General features: G+C 42.3%; 2 protein-coding genes across 3 annotated transcripts; both read left to right on the top strand.

Moving 5' to 3' along the window:
- The first annotated feature begins 106 nt into the window (after nucleotides 1-106).
- On the top strand, nucleotides 107-4,480 carry HJV (hemojuvelin BMP co-receptor). 2 transcript variants are annotated; one of them, XM_063106286.1, is made up of 4 exons: nucleotides 107-307; nucleotides 1,591-1,777; nucleotides 2,207-2,772; nucleotides 3,261-4,480. In XM_063106286.1, the coding sequence occupies exons 2-4, from the start codon at nucleotides 1,681-1,683 to the stop codon at nucleotides 3,882-3,884; spliced, it is 1,287 nt and encodes a 428-aa protein (XP_062962356.1). In that variant the 5' UTR covers nucleotides 107-307; nucleotides 1,591-1,680; the 3' UTR covers nucleotides 3,885-4,480. The 2 variants fall into 2 exon arrangements, with proteins under 2 accessions (XP_062962356.1, XP_062962357.1); XM_063106287.1 differs by having other exon boundaries at nucleotides 1,573-1,777.
- Nucleotides 4,481-16,800: 12,320 nt separating this feature from the next.
- On the top strand, nucleotides 16,801-21,167 carry TXNIP (thioredoxin interacting protein). The gene is made up of 8 exons (XM_063106064.1): nucleotides 16,801-17,370; nucleotides 18,069-18,141; nucleotides 18,258-18,405; nucleotides 18,517-18,619; nucleotides 18,760-19,016; nucleotides 19,123-19,279; nucleotides 19,391-19,542; nucleotides 19,675-21,167. The coding sequence occupies exons 1-8, from the start codon at nucleotides 17,121-17,123 to the stop codon at nucleotides 19,708-19,710; spliced, it is 1,176 nt and encodes a 391-aa protein (XP_062962134.1). The 5' UTR covers nucleotides 16,801-17,120; the 3' UTR covers nucleotides 19,711-21,167.
- The last annotated feature ends 2,230 nt before the right edge of the window (nucleotides 21,168-23,397 follow it).

Raw genomic sequence — 23,397 nt, 5'->3', positions numbered from 1 at the left:
ACCCTACCCCCACCAATGTTCCTGGAATTTTGGACTTAGCTATTTTTAAAACCGTCAACTCAGTAGCCACCTCCCTCCCCCGCTCAGCTGTCCAGTGCTCCAGCCAGCCATTTACTCCCCCTTCCCCGCTTCCCCCCACACCAAACCTTCTCTGGCTCCCTGACCTCAGTGAGACTACAGCTCATCTGGGGACCTGCGGGAGACATGGAGAAAGAGACGGGGGACCCCCTGGCTGGAGCTGACCAAGGGAATAGGCAGCCATGGCTGGTGAAATGGATATCAGAATAATGTTTGACCTCTGGAAACAGTAAGTCAAAATGAAATTTCAATTCCTTTAATAAGCTTTTAGACTGAAGTTAGACTTTATAAAATTATAGACACCTACTTAGATTTCTCGGTTCCAAAAGGCAGAACGTCTCTCTATCAAGGTGCCCCAATCTCCATTTCTCTTCTGTCTCATTTCTTTCTGGCCTCCAGCCTCTAGCCATTTGAAGTTTAATCCTCTCTCCCCCCTCTGGAAGTCTTAGCTCCCTCTTTACCTCGTTACCTAAATACTTCTGATGAAGTTTTAGGCGGAGTTCCTCATACCCTCTGTTCTACAGTTTTCTCATCAGGGCCAAATTTGGCCTTAGATGATTAGTTACTGACACCCTTCTACCCTGCCCCTACTTAGCAATGCCCTTCACATTGGGATTCCAAGGGTGGGGGCTACCCCTTGTAAATGATTTCTCCCCACAACTCTAGTCCCTCCATCCTATTCTCCCTCCGGTAGGACTCTTCCCTCAATCATATTCTCACCCCAAGAGAGGGGAGTTTGGCAGGAGGGAGTTAGCTCCTACTCATCCCCTGTCCTCATCAAAAGAGGAGAACTTCTGAATCCGCAAAGGGGAGATTAACGGAAAGAGTGTTTCTTCAGTCAGGTTTGAGAAACTACAAGAACTGTTGACTTAGAAAAAAGCAAATACTGATTCGCAAGCTTGGTTTGCATACCACTATTCCATGAGAGAGAGGGATTATAATTGCAGCTCTCTTGAGCAGATGAAAAAGATTGGTTCCCTTTTCATTTGATTACTGATGTTCTCGAGGGGAAGGTATTCCACCTTTACTCCTTGTGTTCTTGACAGAAGGGAGTAAAAGAAATGAATGATTCCTGGAGGGTATCCCCTTCTGATGGGGAGGGACATATAACAAGTATGTTTCTTAAGTATTTTCAGATCCTAATTCTATAGGGGAACCCCACCGGATGGCTAGGATCTGATCTATTCCCATGATTCCTCCATTTTTGATACATCTGTTGTTTGGTAGCTCAGGATGGGGCAATACAGTGGACTCTGCCCCCCGTCTCCCCGCCCTGAGTTCGCTCAACCTTCCCTCCACCCCCACACAGGCGTATTGCACAAGGGACCTGAAAGTGACCACAAGAGCGGGGCACAGAGGCTTAACAGCCACACTTACAGTGTGGGGAGCCCCATGTTTCCCAAATTCCAGTCTGCTCCTCCTTTTCTTGATCTCCCCAGATTCTCTTCACATCATCCTGACAAATCTTCAACTCTTCTCTCTCCTCATGCCCAGCCAAATTTCTTTTTTCAGTCACTTACAGGACATCCGGTCAAAATTCACTAGGTAGGAGGGTCAGCAGCTGGAAAGAACCGGAGCCTGGGGGGACCTGGCTGGATAGGTATGGGGGATCCAGGCCAGCCCCCTAATCCCCGGTCCCCCCATGGCAGTCCCCCAACTCTAAGCACTCTCACTCTCCTGCTGCTCCTCTGTGGACATGGTAAGGAAGGGTCAGGGAAGGGTTTGGGGAAATGTAGGGGTAGGTTGCTATGCAGGGGTGGGCATGTAAGCATGTGAGTGAAGAGAGATGGGGGCTGAGAAGTCCCAGCCACTCATCCCACTCTCACATAGATATACAAATATTTTATTTCCCATTCAACTTGGGAAGGGGCACTGGGGAAGCCCTTGGTCGACGGGGAGAAGAGATGTAGCGGGCTTACACATTTTTAGTAAGACGGAATGAGGAGAGAAGTAGAGGACGGGGGTGGAGGGTTGAAGGAGTCTTGGGGGCTGGGGAAGGCCCTTGGTTGGGTTTTAGGAACAGCTGGAATCCCCTGATGAGATTTGGGAGAGTTACGAGCATAACTCTCTGCTCCGATGGCGTGGGGTTCTGGGGACCGCCTCACAATCTTTTCCCTTCCATCCTCAGCTCATTCTCAATGCAAGATCCTACGCTGCAATGCTGAGTATGTATCGTCCACCCTGAGCCTCAGAGGTGGGGGTTCACCAGGAGGGCTTCCAGGAGGCAGCGGCGGCGGCCGAGGTGGAGGCGTGGGCTCAGGCGGCCTCTGTCGAGCCCTCCGCTCCTACGCGCTCTGCACTCGGCGCACCGCCCGCACCTGCCGCGGGGACCTCGCCTTCCATTCTGCTGTGCATGGTATCGAAGACCTGATGATTCAGCACAACTGCTCCCGTCAGGGCCCTACGGCCCCTCCCCCACCCCGGGGCCCCGCCCTTCCAGGAGCGGGCCTGGGCCAGGGCCTCCCAGCCCCAGACCCCTGTGACTATGAAGGTCGGTTTTCTCGGCTACACGGTCATCCCCCGAGTTTCTTGCATTGCGCCTCCTTCGGGGACCCTCACGTGCGCAGCTTCCACCACCACTTTCACACGTGCCGTGTTCAGGGAGCTTGGCCCCTGCTGGATAACGACTTCCTCTTTGTCCAGGCCACCAGCTCCCCCGTGGCATTGGGGGCCAACGCTACCACCACCCGGAAGGTCAGGGACTTAATTTTCCTTCCGCACCTCATGAGATCCTCTCATGGCCACCCCACGGTACCACTTCCTCCCTAACTCCATCACTGCACACCAAGGCTCCCTATTCCCTTTCTTCCTTAACCACTCCTCCATCTTGAATCACTTCCTCCTACCAAACACTTGCTCTGCAAATCACTCTCCCTTGAGGGGAATTTCACTTCAAATGCACAAAACACAGAAGAGAAAGTTGGAGAGAGCGGAGCTGAGGAATTTTTAAAGGGAAATTTTTCTTTCTCCTTGGGAATTGCTGAGATTGAGACCAAAAAAATAGAGGGGTTGAGCAGGAATGAGGCAATTTTGGAACATGAACAGGAGAGGGGATTAAGGATTGAGGTCCATAAGAAGTCTTGTATCTCTGCTTGGGTCAAATCCGTGACTATGTATGAGGCCTGATTCGGGGGAGGATGCTCTGAGCCCAGAATGAACTATTTTCCCTCTTGCCCTCACAGCTCACCATCATATTTAAGAACATGCAGGAATGCATTGATCAGAAGGTCTACCAAGCTGAGGTGGACAATCTTCCTGCAGCCTTTGAAGATGGTTCTGTCAATGGAGGTGACCGACCTGGGGGCTCAAGTTTGTCCATTCATACTGCTAACCCTGGGAGCCATGTGGAGATCCGTGCTGCCTATATTGGCACAACTATAATCATTCGGCAGACAGCTGGGCAGCTCTCCTTCTCCATCAAGGCTGCAGAGGATGTGGCCAGGGCCTTTTCAGCAGAGCAGGACCTGCAGCTCTGTGTTGGGGGGTGCCCTCCAAGTCAGCAACTCTCTCGCTCAGAGAGCAATCGTCGTGGAGCTATAACTGTTGATACTGCCAGACAGCTGTGCAAGGAAGGGCTTCCAGTGGAAGATGCTTACTTCCATTCCTGTGTCTTTGATGTTTTAATCTCTGGTGACCCCAACTTTACTGTGGCAGCTCAGGAAGCTCTGGAGGATGCCAGAGCCTTCCTGCCAGACTTAGAGAAGCTGCATCTCTTCCCCTCAGATGCTGGGATTCCTCTCTCCTCAGCAACACTCCTAGCCCCACTCCTTTCTGGGCTCTTTGTTCTATGGCTTTGCATTCAATAAGTAGGCCAGCAAACCCATAACTAGTTTGGAAATGATTTGGGGATAGAAATTGACATGGAGGAACATAAAGAAATGCTAAAGGAAACAGTGGGGACTAGAAGACACATGAAACAATGACATTTATCCAGAGTTAGATGAGGCTGCAGTCCAGGGTTGAAATAATCACAGAATACGGATTCTGGGCAAGGTTTCTCCATGTCAGATCCCTGTAGGGGCTTTTCACCAATTTTCCCAGTTCCGTTTATAGTAAGCAATTGTTCCAATCCATCTACTGCTGAGATCACCCCTACAAGCTTAGAGGTTATATGGTTCCTAATGATCAGTAAGAAACTTAATGGTTGAGATTTTAAAGATGTAATAACATAACCCATAAGAAACTCAAAAGAGAAGAAAATAATTAAAGAAGTCTATTTGATGAATATATGTGGGTAAGGTATGTTCTGATTTCTGGGTTCAGAAATGAAGCAGGTGTTGTCTGGATCTTAGGTGAAGGGAACCTCTGCTTTTGAAGAAAGCACTGGCACAGATAGGACAGAAGCTCTGGTTCCCATTCCCCAACTAAACTGTTATTAAAGCTATAAATTCTTCACACAGTCCTCTGTTGCCTATGTTGAATCTTTTTACAGATGTTTAGAATGGAGTAAAGGCAATGTGTTCACTCCACTGAAAGAGAGCTCAGAAGCCTCAGATACTGCCGTCGGAGTGTACAGGCTATTGGAGAGATGAAACTGATTCACAGGAAAGAATGTTGAGTGTAATTACTCACTAAATCTATGGTACTGTGAATTCAGATGGGAAGATGTGTGATAAGAACTAAAGTAATAAGTTATAATATTTCAAACAATGCAAGCAGCTAGGAAAAAAGAAATAATAGATAATAGGAGAGATGGGATTTGAAGTGAGTTTTGAAGACTGGGTAGGATTCTAATTGTTAAGGACCTTTCAGGTATGGAAACCATCTGGAGTTATGCATAAATTCATGATTCAGTGAGGAAACCAGCAAAACCAAAATAAAGTAGACAAGGAGCAACGGGATAGAAGGTCAGATGGGCAGAGGTCAGATTATGAAGCACCTTCAAAGTGGGGTCAAGGAGTTTAAATTTGATTAACAGTTAACATATATTGAGAACTTAAAATCTGGCAGACAGTATTTCTTTTCTTTTCCTTTTTTTTTTTTTTTTTTGGCAACGACTGGCTGGTAAGAGGATCTGAGCCCTGGACATTAGTGTTATAAGTATCACACTTTAACCAACTGAGATAACCAGCCAGCAGATAATGTTCTGAACACTTCTAAAATATGAATTCATTTAATTCTCACACTTCTCTAACGAAATTAGTATTCTTATTTCTATTTTTATATAAGGAAACTGAGGTACAGAAAGATTAAGAAACTGGCCTACGGTCAAACAGCTAATAAATGGCAGAGCTAGAAACTGAACCCAGGCAGTTTGAATTCAGAGACTTAACTCTTAACTGCTACACTGTATTCTCAAGGAAACAGCCATTAAAGATTTTGTGTTGCCTGGTTAAAAAAAAAAAGGATTTTGGTTGCGGAGCTGGGCAGCGAAGGGGAGCTGAGGCAGTGGATATCACCACAAAAGCTACTCTCTTCATTTTTCCTTTTCTATTTTTTTTATTTTATATTGATTGATTGATTGATTGATGGCTGACTGGTAAGGGGATCCAAACCCTTGACCTTAGTGTTTCTTCTTTTCTTATACGAAGCCAAAAAGTGAGAATTGGAAAAGGAAAAAAGCTCAAAGTTGAAGGAATCTAGCTTGTAGAAGAAAAACTGAGAAGAGAAGCTATTCTAGTCCAGGGGGTTCTAAAGTAACAGTGCTGCTCTGAACAAAATTACACAGGAGGTAACTTTTATATTTAATATCTTCTCACTGTGTCTGTTCTCTGCCTCCCCGTTCGGGTAGTCCATCATCAGGCCCTGATTTAATCCTGTATTCACTGTTATCTTCCCTATCTCCTCTCAGTCTCACCCACCTGACTGACAATTCTCCCCAGAACACACATACAGTGAGCCAGCCCTCTGTACCCATGGGTTCCACATCTGCGGATTCAACCAAAATATTTGAAAAATAAAATAAAACAATAATAAAAATAACAAAAATAAAAAACAATATAGTATAACAACAACTTACATAGTATTCACATTGTATAAGGTATTATAAGTAATTTAGAGATGAATTAAAATATATGGGAGCATGTACATAGGTTATATGCAAATACTCTGCCATTTTATGTAAGGGACTTGAACACCTGAGCATCTGCAGATTTTGGTACGCATGGGTGTGGGGGGGTGTCCCTCATGGATACTGAGGGACAACTGTATACACTCTTGGCCAGTGCTTACCAGACAGGGTGTCCCATCTGCTCTGACACTTCAAATTTCTTCCATAATTCTTCATACCCTATACCCTCCTCTCTAACTCCTCTAAGGACCACAGCCACTCTGCAGTTCCCTCAAAGCAGTCTCTAAGCTTTCTGAAATAACCTTTAGGTTACCTAGAAAACAGTCTGTTCTAATGGGAAAAAATGGGGGGAGGAGAGGACAGACCCAGGGCTGTCCGTTAACTTAGAGATAATATAGGTTTTTAACTCAAAACATCTCTTTTAAGAACTGCTATTTGTATTGGTTCTCTTAACTCAAAAGAGTAACTTTATTCCTCAGGCGTGGGAATTTAAAGTCAACCATGAAGAATTTCACTGCCAACTGGTAAATGAGATTCTTTTACGGCATCAACACTCTTCCTTTGTCCAGACTTAGGGTTAGCCCTAAGAGTATCTAAAAATGGGTAGCTCAAAATAAGCACGTAAAAAGATGCCCAACACCATTGGTCATTAGAGAAATGCCAATCAAATTAAAACCACAATAAGAAAACACTACACATCCACTAGAGTGGCTAGAATTAAAGACCGATGACACCAAGTGTGTCAAGATGTTGTGCTCTCATACGCTGTTGGTCGGAACATAATATGGTACAACCACTTTGTAAAGCAGTTTGGCAGTTTCTTTAAAAGGTAAGCATACATTTATCATACAATCTAGACATTCCACTCCTAGATATTGACCCAAGAGAAATGATAACAATCGTCCACACGAAAACTTGCATACAAATGTTCACAAGTTTTATCTGTAATAACCAAAAACTGGAAACAACCCAATGTCCATCAACAAGTGAAAGGATACACCCATTAAGGTTAATCCATGGAAAAGAAAACTACTCAGCAATAAATAAAATAAACTCCTGATACACAGAAAAACATGGATGAATCTCAAAGCAATAATGCTACTGAAAGAAGCCAAACCAAAAAAAAAAAAAAGTACATACTGTTTGCTCCCATTTATATAACATAGAAAATGCAAACATATATAGAGATCAATGGTTGCTTGGGGATGAGCAGAGAGAGGGAGGGATGGCTTACAAAGGGGCACGAGGAAACTCTGAGGAGTGATAAACACGTTCATTATCTTGGTTATGGCAGTAGTTTCATGGGCATACATATGTCAAAACCCATGAAATTATATACTTTAAACATGTGCAATTTATCATACATCAAGTATACTTCAATAAAGCTGTAATTAAAAAAAAAAAAGATAGCCCACCTTTCCCTCTTCCTTTGGTGGATCAGACAACAGAAATGTTCCTTCTTCTAGCAAAACAGAGAAAAGAATAAGATGACAGGGCAAAGGAAAGAGAATATTTACTGATTTTATATTCTCTCTTCTACCCCATCACAAGGATCATATCCCTTCCTCCAGAATGTCATTCTCAAGGTCAGAGATCATAGAAAGGATGTTTTCTGGTTTAAAAACAACCTTGTGACTCTTAATTCTGTCTTTCCACTTCACCAACCGTCAGCAGGTGGCGTCAGTGACTAAAAAGTTACTCGGTGGGGAATGAGACAAGACTACAGAAAAAGGAAAATTAATTTCTAAAATTATCTATGTTGACCATTTGAGAGAAAATATTAATAGGCATTTGGTGCGACTAGCTTTTATGAAATATATTAAAGACAGGTGCACAGTACAACAAATATATTTTTAAAATAATTATAACTTCACAACAAAGTGGTTTAAAATAATAAAGAAAATATACTACTTGGCTCCACAAAGGACATTATTTACACAGTGATAATACAAACACTGACTACTGATTTAGTCAAAACTGTGATAAAACTTTATTGGGAGAATGAGGTAAGGGGAAAAGAAAGGTACATACAGTGTGATGTAATAGTTAAGCTTTTAATTACTATAACCAAAAGACAGTAGATATATTTAATATTTCTAAATTAAGAAATAAAAGAAAAAGCATATCACTTAGAAATATAAAGTAAATAACAGATTTTAAAAGCTGAACAAATTAGAAGAGATTTTTGGGAGAGGGGCTTAAGGACCACAGTTTTTTGAGTAAGGATTTCATATTATGTGATTTTTTAACTACATTATGTTACTTTATTCTGATTCAAAGGTGGGGTCCATTTCCACCTTGGCCTGAGCTTTTCCTCCTAACTTAAACTTGTGACCTCAACCAGATCTTACTTAGATCAACTCAACACTTCCCTCTCCACTCCACCCCACCCTATGTAAGTTCCTTCCCACATTTCTTCTCAAGGAAACAGAGGTAATATCCGTGGCCCAGTAATTACAGTTCTCAAAAATCAGTGCCAGGAAACTATACCAGCGCTAAGGAAGGGAAAGAAGGCGGAACATTAGAAAATAAAAGGCTTTCCTCAATTTTTCTGCCTACTCCCAAACCAAATTATTCCTCTGCCGAACAATTAACAGGAAGAAATGTTACATTTGTTTCCTGAGATAAAACGTGTGTGTGTGTGTAGAGGGTGGGCTTTGAGAAAGTGAAAGAGAAATCAGGAAGTATAACTAGACTCTGCCTACACTACAGGGCTATTTTGGAATCATTCTCTGCTATTGGTTCAAAGAACCGATATTTTTAATATCCAGGGTTTCATGTAGTCAATCTTTGATACAGACTGCTACTCCTACCTTTGAGAAACTAAGCCATATCTTCTTTAAAAATTAGGATAACCAGCCTCTTCTTTCCCACCTCACCTCACCCCAGCCAAGAACTGAAAGGCCCTTTGTCAAAACAACAGCAATCTGAAACAGATGTTCTGCCATGGTGTTATTTTCTTTTCATGAGGAAATGCACTGTCCTGCATCTACCACAACCAAGCCTATAACCTGGGGAAATACCATCAGGGTTGGAGAAGAAACCACAACCAGAAAGATTAGCAATGGGATGAGCTATATATGCTACACATTAGTTGGTCACACTAAAATAATTCTATGGATTGATTTTGACTCTTTAGAATTTTTTTGTTTTGTTTTGTTTTGCATAAGAACATTCTTGTATAAGAATGTTCACAGCAGCTTTATTCATGATAGGTACAAACTGGAAAAAACCAAAATGTCCACTGACAGGTAAATATAATAAACTGTGGTATATTCATACTCAGCAATAATAAGGAATGAACTACTGATACAACAACTAAATGGAGTGAAAGAAGCTAGACCCAAAAGAGTGCATACTGTACAACTCAATTTTTTTTTTTTTTTAAAGATTACCAGTAAGGGGATCTTAACCCTTGACTTGCTGTTGTCAGCACCACGCTCTCCCAAGTGAGCTAACTTGCCATCCCTATATAGGGATCTGAACCCATGGCCTTAGTGCTATCAGCACCACACGCTCCCAAGTGAGCCACGGGGTCAGCCCTTAATTTTTTAAGAACCTAAACTATGCCAGGCCATAAGACAGCATGGTTCTTACCTTTGGGGAGCTCGGTTTACTGGGAAGAAAAAGATGGATAAACAAATCATTATAAGATAAATGATCAATATTCATAATACATAGAAGGATGTCCAACATGCTGTAGGAATACAAAGAAGGTGGCAATTAAATTTGCTTACAGAAATCAGAGAAAGGGCCAGCCCATAGCTCACTTGGGAGAGAGTGGTTCAGATAACACCAAGGCCACGGGTTCGGATCCCTATGTAGGGATGGCCAGTTGGCTCACTTGGGAGAGCATGGTGCTGACAACACCAAGTCAAGGGTTAAGATCCCCTTACTGGTCACCTTAAAAAAAAAAAATCAGAGAAAGCTTTACAAAGAAAATAACTTTTTTTTAAAGGATCAGAGATGTACTAGTAGATTTTTTTGTGTGTGTGTAGTGCCAGTGTTAGAAGGCTGTGCTCTAACCAACTGAGCTAAACGGCCAGCAATGAATTTTGTCCTAGCTGTGTGACCATAAGTAAGTCATTCAGCTCTCTGAATCATAATATGCTCTTCTGCAAAATATCTGCCTGCTTACCTGATGAGAATCAAACATCTTTTGCAGTTGCTTTATAATACATATACAAGTATATGAGTATATATGAGTGTAAAATGCTATTAGCCAAGAAAGTATTGTTAATTGCTAGTTGGGATAAAAAACAGAAAACTGGTTTAATATACATGGGCACTTCAAAAAGTTCATGAAAAGATTTGTATTATCTTTTAATTCTATTTTCCCACAAACTTTTACAATTTTTATTTTGTTTTCATGAACTTTTTGAAGTACCCTCCTCTAGTTTCTTCTTCTCAGTCATGAACACCATATTTTCTTCATTTATTCCTTCTTCTCACGATCAAGAATCATCTTCGCCACTCAGGGGAGATCTGGATGGAGTTTCAGGTCTCAGAAAAGCTTATGCATGTTTGAGACAATTGTGGGACTAAGGATCTTGACAGTACATCAAATTACCCACTGGGTGGCAGAGCTGAGCCAACTAGATTCCTGAGTTTTGTAAGAAAGAATTTCTCAGAAAAGGGGAAGTTGGGTTAGGCACACAATGTCCCATCTCCCACATGCTTAAAACATCAACACGTTCCAATTTTCCCCTCATAGAAAAACAAATCATCACCTCTCACCGCCTTTCCCCCAACCCCCTTGCTCTGAAACATAAACAGGCTTTGAGGAAGAACTGGTTATACACATTACAGTATAACAGAAGGAACTAAGGTTGAGATTTAAAATCTAACACTGATAAGAAACAATTCTAGGTTCTGAATTCGTGGCATATTCTACTCCAGAAACACAGCCCTATTTATCAATATCAATTCAATTTATATTTAATAATATACTTACTCTGTGAAATACACTCTAGTAGGTGCTAGGAAGAATACAAAGATAACAAAGGACAAAGTCCTACTCTCTAGGAATTCGTTCTCTTGGAGAGAAAAGGCAATTTACATGTAAGTCCTATATGAGAAATATAAACAAGGTGCTATGGAGTATTCAAACGATAATGAAATCATATTTGGTTGTAAGGTGAAAGATGAGTTTGGGAATCAACAAAGGTTTTTTCATCGAGGAAAAGTCATTTGGCTGTCTACAGAAGAGTAGGTAGGATTTCAAAAAGCACAGATGGAGAAGGACAAGCATTACAGGCAGAGAGAAAAGCATAAGCAAAGACACAAAGGCAGAGAATGACATACTAGGGGAACACTGAGTACTCAGTTTTGGCTGAGGAATAGGGTACATGTATGAGGAAGTAGTGAGAAATAAGACTGGAAAGTTTGGCTGAAGCGAATTTGTGAAGGCTTTAAATGTCAGGTTGAAGCATTTGAATGTCATTCAGTAAGCAGTAGATTTTGAAGCGTCACAGGAACAGACAAGAACTCAATTTTGTTAGATTAATCTAACAAAGACTATAGCTTATAACAGGAAGATCAATTAAAAGTTATTAAATTAAATTAGGCAAGAGTGACAAGGACATGAACCTGAGTGATGGCTGTGAAATAAGAAACAGGAGATAGAATCTAGAAATACTGGAAGGGTGGCTGGCCTCTACAGAATTTGGCAGTTGACTGGATGTGGACAATGTCAGAGAGGAAGGAATCGAAAGCAATTCCTGGATTTTAAGACTTGATGTCTGGAGAAATGTATGATGGTTCCATCAAAAGAAACAAGGAGAAAGGCTGGCAGTTGGCTCAGGTGGTTAGCATGCTACCTTGTAGCACCATAGGTCAAGGGTTAGAATCCCCACACTGGCCAGCCACAAAGGAAAAAAAAAAAAAAGCAGAAACAAGAAAAAAAATTTTTTAATTAATTAATTAATTAATTTATTTATTTATTTTTTAATTTTTTATTTTTTTAAAGATGACCGGTAAGGAGAACTTAACCCTTGACTTGGTGTTGTCAGCACCACACTCAGCCAGTGAGCGAACCGGCCATCCGTATATGGGAACCGAACCCGGGGCCTTGGTGTTATCAGCACCGCACTCTACCGAGTGAGCCACGGGCCGGACCCCCCAAAATTTTTTAATTTAAAAAAAAAAGAAACAGAGAAGAAATGGGTTTGAGTACAGGGGAAAGATTCTTTACTGGAAAAGTTGAATTTGAGATGCCAGGTGGAACTTTGGAGACAGGCTATGTATGGTATGCTTTAGATTTTAAAGTCATTTACACAGAGTGATGTACAGATAGTCAAACTTAAAAGCAAAACTTAAAGAACGAAAAGGAGGGGGCCTAGGACAAGCCTTTGAGAAAAGCTTTCAAGGGGTAGAAGAACAAAGAACTGCTAGCAATGCAGAAAAAGATGAAGTCCAAAAGTCAAGATGAGTGATTAAGTTTTTCTTCCCCATTTTTTTTCTTTCTTTCTTTCTTTTTTTTTTTTTTGGTGGCTGGCCAGTACAGAAATGAATCCCTGGACTTTGGTGTTATCAGCTCCACGTTCTAACCAACTGAGCTAACTGGTCAGCCCCAAGATCAGTGTTTAAATTTTTAAAAGATGGCAGTTTTCAAATTATGTAGGAGTAAAGGCCTTAAAAAACTACTCTAATTTCCTCTGGAAACTTTGAAGAATACAGCAGAAGCCAGACTACAAAGGGACAAGTTTAGTTAACAGAGAAAGCTGGTATAGGTTATTCTCTTAAGAAATTTGACAGTAAAGGGAAGAAAACAAACAGGGTGATAGCATAAGAGAAATAAGCAACTTTAATATCTTAAATGAGCCTACAATAGTTCCAAACAAGTTAATTCAGTCCCTCTCCCCATCTTGCAGTGCAGTTAAACAATATGGAGAGATCTTTGTTCTTTCCTCAGCATGGTAGAAAAACAGACCTCAGTAAACATGAAATGTGGGCCTCCAGTTGAGGTATTTTTAATAATTAAAGCTAAATTAAAACCTCACAAAGCATCCTAGAAATAAGAACTCTAGAACAATATTAAGAATACTGGGTTTGGAGAGTGGCTCCACCAAATACAAGCTGTGTGTCCTAGGTCAGGTCACTTAACCAAAATAAGGAAACTGGTTTAAAAAAACCTAAACTAAACTAAACTAAAAAACTGCTAGTCTCTTTTAACTCTAAAATTCTCAGTTCTGCCTGAATCCTTTAGGAGACTGTTGTGAAGATCAAAGAATATACTATGTGTCAAAGCACTGAGAGGCAGGACAACACATTAGGAAGAGTACATAATGTACATCAGACAGAGGTGGGTTCAAGATCTTGCTCCATTTACAAAATCTGTGACCTCAGGCAAATTACTTAACCCTTCTGAGCCTGATTTAATCAATCCTAAGTCACGGGGTTATTGCAAGAATTAAATGAAGTAATCTAACTTGAAATCCCTTCTGGAACAAGATGACAGCTGATCTTATAAATAAAATATCATTGACATAATTTATAAAGGACTTCATTTATTATAGGAACTCAATAAATGACGATTATTTAAAAAGTCACTTTGAACTCTAAGATGCTATATAAGTATTCATATATTCTTATTTATCTGTGACTTGAAGCCATACACACAGTTCAGCAGTCTCAAATCCTACACTCTTACTCAAACTCTTACTTGCCTCTCCATGGAAAAGGCAGGTAGAAAGAGTAACAGTTCACAGAGTGGAGGTGACAGAAGTGATTAAAAGGACAAAGAGAGGGGTTTGTTTTTCATTAGGAACTAAGAGTTTGAGAGTTCTAAAAGTTCTAAACGTGAGGCCAGAGATTAAAGAAAACAGAAATACCATCAGTGCCTTGTCTCCGACTGCAGACAGAGTACTGAAGGCACTCCCCCCCTTGAAAGCTTTGGCTTTACTCTGTCACCTTCAGTAAAGCAAACAAACAATCACCACTTGGTCTCCTATTGGCACTGGGATTGAAGAGGGTGGGAAAGAGGCAAGTAAAGATGATCTAACTTGTGAAATTCCTGGACTGAGCCCTACTTTGCTGTTCTTCCTGGGCCCATCCATATTCTGTTTGTACCATGTTTTCAGGACAGGAGTTTACAAGATCTTTTTCTTCCTTCGATCCAAGAACTAAGAAAGAAGAATCAGAGGGCAGATTTTTATCAGAATACAGGGTTATAAGGTGAAAGGTCATAAACAACTCTGTCCAGGAGGGCTCCATTTCAGATTATGCCTTGGCTACAGGCCTGGTAAGCAGTGGCTCCTGCCAAAACTGAATTAATTCTTTGGCATTGAAGGGAACCCAGGCATAACACAGAGCAAACAAGTGGTCTGTACTGAGCTCTGCAGAGTGGGAAGATAAGAACAAACTGAAGCCCAAGACAGAAACTTAGAAGGAGAGAACTGTCACAGGATTTTTAAAAACTCAAAAATTCAGTACTTAATAGATGTGCCCAAATACATATTAACATTCACTTTTTCTTTAAGATTAACACCCCAAATTAACACCACCCTGATCCATTACTAGCCACTTTTCCTCCTATCCTCTCAAAGTTTATGTAGTTACATATCACACTATTTAACAATATTGCTTCATGTATTACTTTTTTTTTTCTCTCTTTTTGGCAACTGGCCAGTGCCGGGATCTGAACCTGGTCTATGTGAACACTCTCCCAGAAGCTATAATTTTGAACTTTTTTTTCTTTTTCGTGACCGGCACTCAGCCAGTGAGTGCACCGGCCATTCCCATATAGGATCCGAACCCGCGGCGGGAGCGTCGCTGCGCTCCTAGTGCCGCACTCTTCCAAGTGCGCCACGGGCTCAGCCCCATAATTTTCAACTTTTAAAATTACTTTCGTGAGAGTCCCACCTCCCTTGCTCCCAATAAGCTCAGTCAATGTTATTGACCACGTGAAAACACCTCAAGCCTAGTTGGTTAACTTTCTAGAACAGGTTGCTGCCTGAAATCCACACACCCTAAGGATCAACATGTTCCTGGGGTGTGGTGGTGGTGGTGGTGGTATGTATATGTTTTTGAAAGGAGTCATGATGCCTGATTTTTGAGCTTAATATTGGGATTGAGTTGTAATTTGTTAGCCTTAGGGTTTATGAGGAAGGAAGGATCCTTAACAGCAATGAATAGTCTTTTTTTTTTTTTTTTTTTTTTTGCTGAGAGGGTAAGATCTCTATATACTTGAAGGCTTATTTACTTCCCCAGCTGGGGACATTATCTTCCTGTTTTCAGCACACGGAATGAGATAATATTCTCCTGATACCCCAGCACAGATATGGGAAGGGTCTACGCATCAAACAAAAAGGGGAACAATCCCTGAACCTCTGCATATAAGCTTTTCTTACTACATTTAGGAATAATTTCTCAGGAGTCACCTCACAGCCAGCAGGGAAAAACCTATTCGACAGCCAAGTGAAACCAACACAGAATGAAGAGTCAGGGACCCTTTTAGTTTGAACTTACAGTGAATGCTCTGGTGACCCCTTTTTCTTCTCTCTCCCTCCTTACTGATTTCTAAACAGCTTAGAAAGAAATTTTTAAAAGATAAGGAAATTGTTTCTTCAAACAGGTGTACGGCCATTTCTCCACTGACACGAGAACTTTCTTGTTAACCAACATGAAAACTGTGAGGAATGTGGGGCAACAGATTTATGGATGTACATTTGATAGTGAGCTGGGAGAGCTGATGAAGACAAGAAAGAGTGAAAGTAACTCGGGAAGGAACTGAAAAGAGTAAAACATCGTTTCCTTTCTTTTTCTCTTCTTTTTTCTTTCCCAGAGAAGCAGGGAGGGAGGCAGAGATAAGAGCCTAAAGGACACATCTCGGTAAAGAGCGAAAAGGGGGACACAAAGTGTTTCCCAACTCTGCAGGTAGAAACTGCAGAGATGAGGGGATAAGCAACAGGATGTGAACACGCCCTTGCTATTTCCGTTCCAGGGTACAGGGGGTGCCCGAGCCCTGAGAGGCTAGAAAAGGGAGAAGACCCGTGAGTCCCACATAACCCCTTTCCATTGAGGCCTGAAGAGAGGTTTAAAATTTGTCACAAATTCTCCTTTCCTTCAGGGACGGCAGTTGTTTTTTAACAGAGATGCGGGGCGAGAGGATAAAGGGGGTCTTCCTGAACCTGCACTCCCTGCCCTCCGCCCCCGTCCTAAACTATTCTTGGGCCTATGGGATTGTTTTTCACAGACTTGAGACTTGCGAGCTGGGAATAAACGGTCGCCTCTAAATTAACTGCACTGGGTAAGACTGAGACATGAAATTCCCTCATAAGCACATTTTTCATTTACCTCAAAACACTGCTTCCAAAGGAGAAGCATCCGCACCCGCCCGCAGACGGCCACTCGCCCCGTATAAGTTTTGGGGTCAGTAGGACCCTCCTTCCATTGGGCCCAGAGGAAACCGCTCCACACCCCTCCGCCCCCCTTCCTCCTCCGCCCCCTCCTCCCCCCTTCCTCCTCCGCCCCCTCCTCCCTGAGACCCAGCGGAGCACAACAACCACTTTCCGCTCCAGGAGCACACCGTGTCCACGCGCCTCTGCGGCCTCTCTGATTGGTCAGGCTCCTGGTAAACAAGGGCCGGGCAGCCAATGGAAGGGCTGTGCACGAGGGCAGCACGAGCCTCCGCGCCAGCGCTCGCGTGGCCCTGCCGGCTCCAACTACTATATAGAGCAGTTTCCTGGTCCTGTTCGAAGCCTTTCTGTTGGCGTTTCTGGAGTAGTGCTGTCAGACGTCTCGCTGAGAGCCGGTCCGCTCCTCCAAGTACTGGGGGAAAGAGAAGAGCTTATTTTATTCTTGAAGTTTCTTGGTGTGACCAGCAGCTTAAAATTGCTGGATATACTCTTTCGAAAACTTAGTGATTAAGAATAGGTTGCGGACTTTCTAAAAATCTTATTTTGTTTTTAAGCCAACTCAGTCCTTAGGAAGAGTGAAATAATCTTAATTTGCTGCAAAGGGCCTTTCTTGGATTTGGGGTTTTGTGTCCCCCACCCCTGCTTTCTGATTCTTGGGCCAACTCAGCTCAATCATGGTGATGTTCAAGAAAATCAAGTCTTTTGAGGTGGTCTTTAACGACCCTGAAAAGGTGTACGGCACTGGAGAGAAGGTGGCTGGCCGGGTGATAGTGGAGGTGTGTGAGGTTATTCGAGTCAAAGCCGTCAGGATCTTGGCTTGTGGAGTGGCCAAGGTCCTGTGGATGCAGGGATCCCAGCAGTGCAAGCAGACCTTGGAGTACCTGCGCTACGAAGATACGCTTCTCCTGGAAGACCAGCCAGCAGGTAAATGGCCCGTTCGTTGCTGGGGGGTGAAAGCTGATTAGAGAACAGAATTGAGATCAATAAATGGAGCCTGTACCAAGTATTTAAGGTTGTTCAGTTTGAGTGGTTTCAATTAGGAGTTGCTTCCTCTTCTTTTATAGTTTTAATTTGCAAACATTCTCCCTGCTCCCTAAGAAAAGGGGTGATTTATACAGTTTCTTATGATGCTGTGTCCTAAATGTGATTCTGAGGGGTACTGCCTCAGCTATTTAAAGATTTCTCTATGCGTAAGTTGCTTATTCTTTGCTTGCTTCCTGTTTGTAGGGTAACTGTCCTGGGCGAGCCTTTTAATATTGCAGGACTTTATAACTATCTTCACAACAAAATGCATTAGAATCTTTTATTTAAAAAAACATAAGGGATGAAAATGGGGGGCCGGCCTATGGCTCGCTCGGGAGAGTGCGGTGCTGATAACACCAAGGCCCCGGGTTCGGATCCCATATAGGGATGGCTGGTTTGCTCATTGGGTGAGCGTGGTGCTGACAACACCAAGTCAAGGGTTAAGATCCCCTTACCAGTCATCTTTTAAAAAAAAAAAGGGGGGGGATGAAAATGGGGCTACTGCAATACGCTTGCTTGCTGCCCAAGCATTTCTTACCACACAGGTGTTTTAAGTGTAACTAGAAACCTAATGGTTACTGGCTTTTCTCTCCCTTTAGGTGAGAATGAGATGGTGATCATGAGACCTGGAAACAAATATGAGTACAAGTTTGGCTTTGAGCTTCCTCAGGGGTAGGTATTGGCTAAGTGCATCTTTGGATTTTTCTGTCTCCAAAAATCTTCCCCTCCTTTGATCACCTACTATTCTTCGGGAGCATTTTTAAATTGTTTCCTTTTTCTTCACATAGGCCTCTGGGAACATCCTTCAAAGGAAAATATGGGTGTGTAGACTACTGGGTGAAGGCTTTTATTGATCGCCCCAGCCAGCCAACTCAAGAGACAAAGAAAAACTTCGAAGTGATGGATCTAGTGGATGTTAATACCCCTGATTTAATGGTGAGGTTCATTTTAAGATTCTAATCTCCTGGGTCACAGGGATGATAAATAGGGTATTTGGGGCATTAGATTGAAGCATCTCAGTACACCTTTTTGTTTCTTTCTACACAGGCACCTGTGTCTGCCAAAAAGGAGAAGAAAGTTTCCTGCATGTTCATTCCTGATGGGCGAGTGTCTGTCTCTGCTCGAATTGACAGAAAAGGATTCTGTGAAGGTAAAAACCTAATAATTAAAATGGTGACTAGATAAAACAGGAAATGTGGCTTTGGGGGTAAGGGCCTGGACACAGGTAGAGGAAATGTCATTAACTATACTGAGTAACAATTAATAAGTTTTCTTCTTTTTCATTGTTAGGTGATGAAATTTCCATTCATGCTGACTTTGAGAATACATGTTCCCGCATTGTGGTCCCCAAAGCTGCCATTGTGGCCCGCCACACTTACCTTGCCAATGGCCAGACCAAGGTGCTGACTCAGAAGTTGTCATCAGTCAGAGGCAATCATATCATCTCAGGGACATGTGCGTCCTGGCGTGGCAAGAGCCTTCGGGTGCAGAAGATCAGGCCTTCCATCCTGGGCTGCAACATCCTTCGAGTTGAATATTCCTTATTGGTGAGTGGGTAGTGGTGGCTGTAGTAGAGAAATTGTTCATCTGTTACCACAACAGCTGTGTTTTCTACAGACCTCTAGTCTAACAAACTGCCATCTTCCTTTCTAGATCTATGTTAGCGTCCCTGGCTCCAAGAAAGTCATCCTGGACCTGCCTCTGGTAATTGGCAGCAGGTCAGGTCTGAGCAGCCGGACATCCAGCATGGCCAGCCAGACGAGCTCTGAGATGAGTTGGGTAGATCTAAACATCCCTGATACCCCAGAAGGTGAGCCAGGCCTAACATCTTTTCTTCCCCTCTGGTTTGCTTAGGTTTGTAAAATTGGTGGTCCAGCATTTCTTGGCCAGGCTTCTTAACCCTGTAATTTTCTCTTGCTAGCTCCTCCTTGCTATATGGATATCATTCCTGAAGATCACCTATTGGAGAGCCCCACCACTCCTCTGCTAGATGATGTGGATGGCTCCCAAGATAGCCCTATCTTTATGTATGCTCCTGAGTTCAAGTTCATGCCACCACCTACTTACACTGAGGTCAGAATTATTATTTTTACCATTACATTTGTCCTAAGCCTTCTAAAGAAAGTGACATGGAGGGATTGCTGAACTGGGTTGTGTCAGTAGTTGTTACCCTGACTAAAATGGTCTCCTCTTTCTCTCTTCCAGGTGGACCCCTACATCCTAAACAACAATGTGCAGTGAGCATGTGGAAGAAAAGCAGCAGCTATGCCTATTTGTTTCTTTCTGCCTCTCTTCCTGAGCGCTTCACTTTTTCAGAGACTCAGCAGTCTCTACAGTGGGCTATGGGTCCAACCTAGCCTCTGACTCCCTAATGTAGGAGGTAGTCAGCAGGCAATCTTTTGGGCCTTGAAGGGTGTGTAGACTCCTCCTCACCAGTGCTGATATTGTGATATAGGGGTGTTTGTTGGGGGTTTAAAAACACACTAGAAAAACTCAGGCTCATTCCATTATCTCAGATCTCCTTGGGAATTGAGGCATCTTCAGTAGTTCTGAGTTGGGGTAATATGTGTATAAATGGTCTCTTGGCATGATCTTCCCAAGATTTCTTGGAGGGGATCATATACTGTTAAAATGACATGAGACCTTGAACTTCTGTGCCATGTGGAGCAGAGCCAATTAAGCAAACTAGAGAAGTAAAAATCGTGGCCAAAACTTTGGGAAAAGGAGGTTCTTAAAATCAGCGTTCCCCTTTTTTTGTACACTTGTAGGGGGGGAAAAAAAGTCCTCCAGGGCTGATTTGGTTTGGACTTTGGAGAGAGCTTCCCCTGTCAATTAAAGGGAAAAAGGGAAGCTGCTCTAAGGTTGTCTTTCCTTAGAATGTACTTTAACCTGGCTTAAAGCAGTAGTAACTATACCCCACCAAAGGTCTTAAAAGCCATTTTTAGAGACTATTGCACTGTGTTCTCCTGTTGCAAACGTTTTCATGTGGGAGAATGTTTTTCTGTTTGTGTGACTCCTTGGAATTGATTCTAAGGTGATTTCTTAGCACTTTAATTTCTGTCAAATTTTTTGTCCACACCTCCCCCACCCATCTCAAATGTAAGCTATAACTGGTCTACTATGTCTCTAGGGGTGAACATGACAACAAAAAAGTGTTACTCTTAGTTACTTCCTAAGACTTTGTCCCAGTGTACGGGATTATATAATTCTGACACTCTAATCTAAGGCTTGCTGCTGTCAGCCTTGCCCGCTATGATTTCTCGAAACCCAAGGAGGAACTCTAGATCAAGACGCCACAACACTGTGATCAGAGCCTCCAGGCACTGCCATGAGAAACTAGAGGGCAGGTGTTCACAAAAGCCCCTCAGACCCCCTTCCTGCCCAGTGTTAGGAGATAGGTCTGTTAGCCCCTGTCTCACTGCAGCTGCTAGCACTTGGTCAGTCACCCTCAGCCATAGCACTTTGTTCGCTGTCCTGTGTCAGAGCACTGAGCTCCCCAGCCTTTTCTGAGAATTATTACAGCCAGGAGTATGTGGCTGAAGGTGGTTTCATATTTTTATTGTTTTTGTTTTTTAATTGTGTATCTCTTTTTGTATAATATTTTGTACTTAACCAGATATATTTTCACCCCAGGTTGGGGTATGCTTTGTAAAAAAAAAAAAAAAAAAAAATTAAATAAAAATTTTTAAAAATTTTAATTGCTAAAATGTTTTTCTTCCTGTCTGTAAGATGGCATTAGAGAAGTTATTAGAAAGAAGGTATTCAGTTGGTTAGAGTGCAGCCTTGCAACAGCAAGGTAAAGTCTTCAATCCCTATACTGGCCAGCCAGCCGCCAAAAAAAAAAGTGCCAAAAGGAGCTTTTCCCTACTTCACAATTTACTGAAAACTCCATGGAAAGAATACTCCCTATTCTGGTCAGAGTGGAAGTGGGAAGGGTGAAGAGGGAAGGTATTTAAGCGATGTTTGGTGTTTCCAATTCACCAGAGAATTATAGTGGGATCTTCTGGTGGTTTAAGCTGGTTTTCCATATTCATAGCTAATCATAACTAAAATTCCTACAATTTTGGAGTTTATGAGTTCTTTATATACAGGGAAAAGAGGTTTGTGAGGGAATTTGGAAGTAAAGGGTCCAGGTTCTTTTTATAACTTGGTTTCATCATATGGTTTCTTCCCAGTGTAAACCTAGTTTATATGCTGATGAGAATAGTCAGGATTTAATAGTTTAGTTACAAGTATTAAATTCTTAGGAGGCAGCTACCTTTCTTTTTTTTATTCTCTACGGTTCTTAGCAATTTCTATCCAAGCACGTAATCATAACTCACCAAATGTTTGGTAAATATTCAACCCCACCCTCACCCCCTAGGATATGCTTTGGCAGTTCCTGTTTCTTCCTTATAGATTAATAGATTGACACCATAATCCACCACTAATTGAAGTAATTATTATTATTCCTAAAGAAATGACAGATAAGAAATCCTGAGATGGCAGAGATCAGTGTTCTTTCTGATTTCTGGCTCGTTTAAATCTTTTCAGATGGATCTAGTTCTGGCCCTTATTTGGGGGCTGTTTTTTTTGTTTGTTTGTTTGTTTTTAAGATGACCGGTGAGGGGAATCTTAACCCTTGACTTGGTGTTGTCAGCACCACGCTCAACCAGTGAGCTAACGGGACATCCCTATATGGGATCTGAACCCGGGGCCTTGGTGTTATCAGCACCACACTCTCCCGAGAGAGCCATGGGCCGACCCTGAGGGCTGGTTTTTCTGTGGACCAGCACACCCTAATAACAGGTTCCCAGAGGTTCTACGTAAAATCAATGTGATGAAATTTAGAAGTCTGCTAGGCAGAAAAAAAAAATGCGAATTGAACAGAAAGTGAAATAGAAAAGATTTTTTTCCATTTTAATGTTTCTTTTATTTTTTATTCTCCGTAGCTCTTTTGCTCACTCCTGGCTCTCTTTGCCTCTGGTTTTCATTACCAAAGTGTCAGTATCTAGCTCTCCCTACTGCCATGTACCTGTACCCTTCTCCTTTTCTCACCTGTTTCAGAATTTACTGGCTCCTCCCCTTCAAATTTGTGACCAGGAAACTAGGTCAAAGTTAATGGAAAAGTTTTTCCTGCAGCTTGTTTTCCAGGGACTGTAGGGGTGGAGCAAGTACAAGAGCAGGCCAGAAGGCAGGACGAAAGAATGGAGAGACCGTGGAGCACCTGATCCTGGTTGTTTGTGAACACAATCAGCTACTGGTACATGATATGAGAAGGGGGACAGCGGGGAGAGAATAGATAACTCATTCTCAAGGTCTCTTAGAGATTTGATCCTGGAAGGGCCAGAACGTATGTATTGCCTCCTGATACCCTTATACCTCTAATCCAGCATTGTCCAGTAGAACGTTCTATGATGATGATAAAGTTCTGTATCTGTGCTGTCCAGTACAGTAGCCACTGGTCACATGTGGCTATCGAGCTCTGATACGTGGCTACTGTGACTGATGACCTGAATTTTTAATTTTGTTTAATTTAAATAATTTAAATAGGTTTCTGGGACTAGTGACTACAATATTGAGCAGTGCAGCAAAATCTGAGGAAGGAAGCAGCTACAGCTGTTCCCCCAGAGGAAACCCATCCCTCCATGAGAGCATAGAAGACTCCACTCTTACTTCCTTTTGCCTTCTTTACCTCACCTCAGGACATTTTCTGCATACAGACTTATTTAAATACATTTCCCTGGGCACTAACCCAGCTGTTTCCCCACTTAAGTGGATGCATATTTGGGGTTTTCTTTTCCCAGGCTCTTCTCATATGCCTTTTAATTTTTAAAGAGCTATAACTTACAAGTACAGTCATTAGAAGAGATCTAGTTATGAGTATCATTTATTCATTAGGTCCAATCCAGTATAGGAAGATCTATAAGAAGTAAGAAAACTATCTAA

This window comes from Cynocephalus volans, chromosome 8, assembly GCF_027409185.1.
Source record: "Cynocephalus volans isolate mCynVol1 chromosome 8, mCynVol1.pri, whole genome shotgun sequence".
Taxonomy (NCBI): domain Eukaryota; kingdom Metazoa; phylum Chordata; class Mammalia; order Dermoptera; family Cynocephalidae; genus Cynocephalus; species Cynocephalus volans.
The sequence above is the reverse complement of the archived record's forward strand: the minus strand, read 5'-3'. Positions and strand labels throughout refer to the sequence as shown.

What these genes read in the sequence shown, in the direction of transcription:
- HJV (XM_063106286.1), top strand. Translation starts at nt 1,681, where the DNA reads ATGGGGGATCCAGGCCAGCCCCCTAATCCCCGGTCCCCCCATGGCAGT. An exon ending in GCTGCTCCTCTGTGGACATG is followed by an intron (nt 1,778 to 2,206) that starts GTAAGGAAGGGT and finishes TTCCATCCTCAG; the next exon opens with CTCATTCTCAATGCAAGATC. An exon ending in ACGCTACCACCACCCGGAAG is followed by an intron (nt 2,773 to 3,260) that starts GTCAGGGACTTA and finishes TTGCCCTCACAG; the next exon opens with CTCACCATCATATTTAAGAA.
- TXNIP (XM_063106064.1), top strand. Translation starts at nt 17,121, where the DNA reads ATGGTGATGTTCAAGAAAATCAAGTCTTTTGAGGTGGTCTTTAACGAC. An exon ending in CCTGGAAGACCAGCCAGCAG is followed by an intron (nt 17,371 to 18,068) that starts GTAAATGGCCCG and finishes CTCTCCCTTTAG; the next exon opens with GTGAGAATGAGATGGTGATC. An exon ending in TTAATACCCCTGATTTAATG is followed by an intron (nt 18,406 to 18,516) that starts GTGAGGTTCATT and finishes CTTTCTACACAG; the next exon opens with GCACCTGTGTCTGCCAAAAA.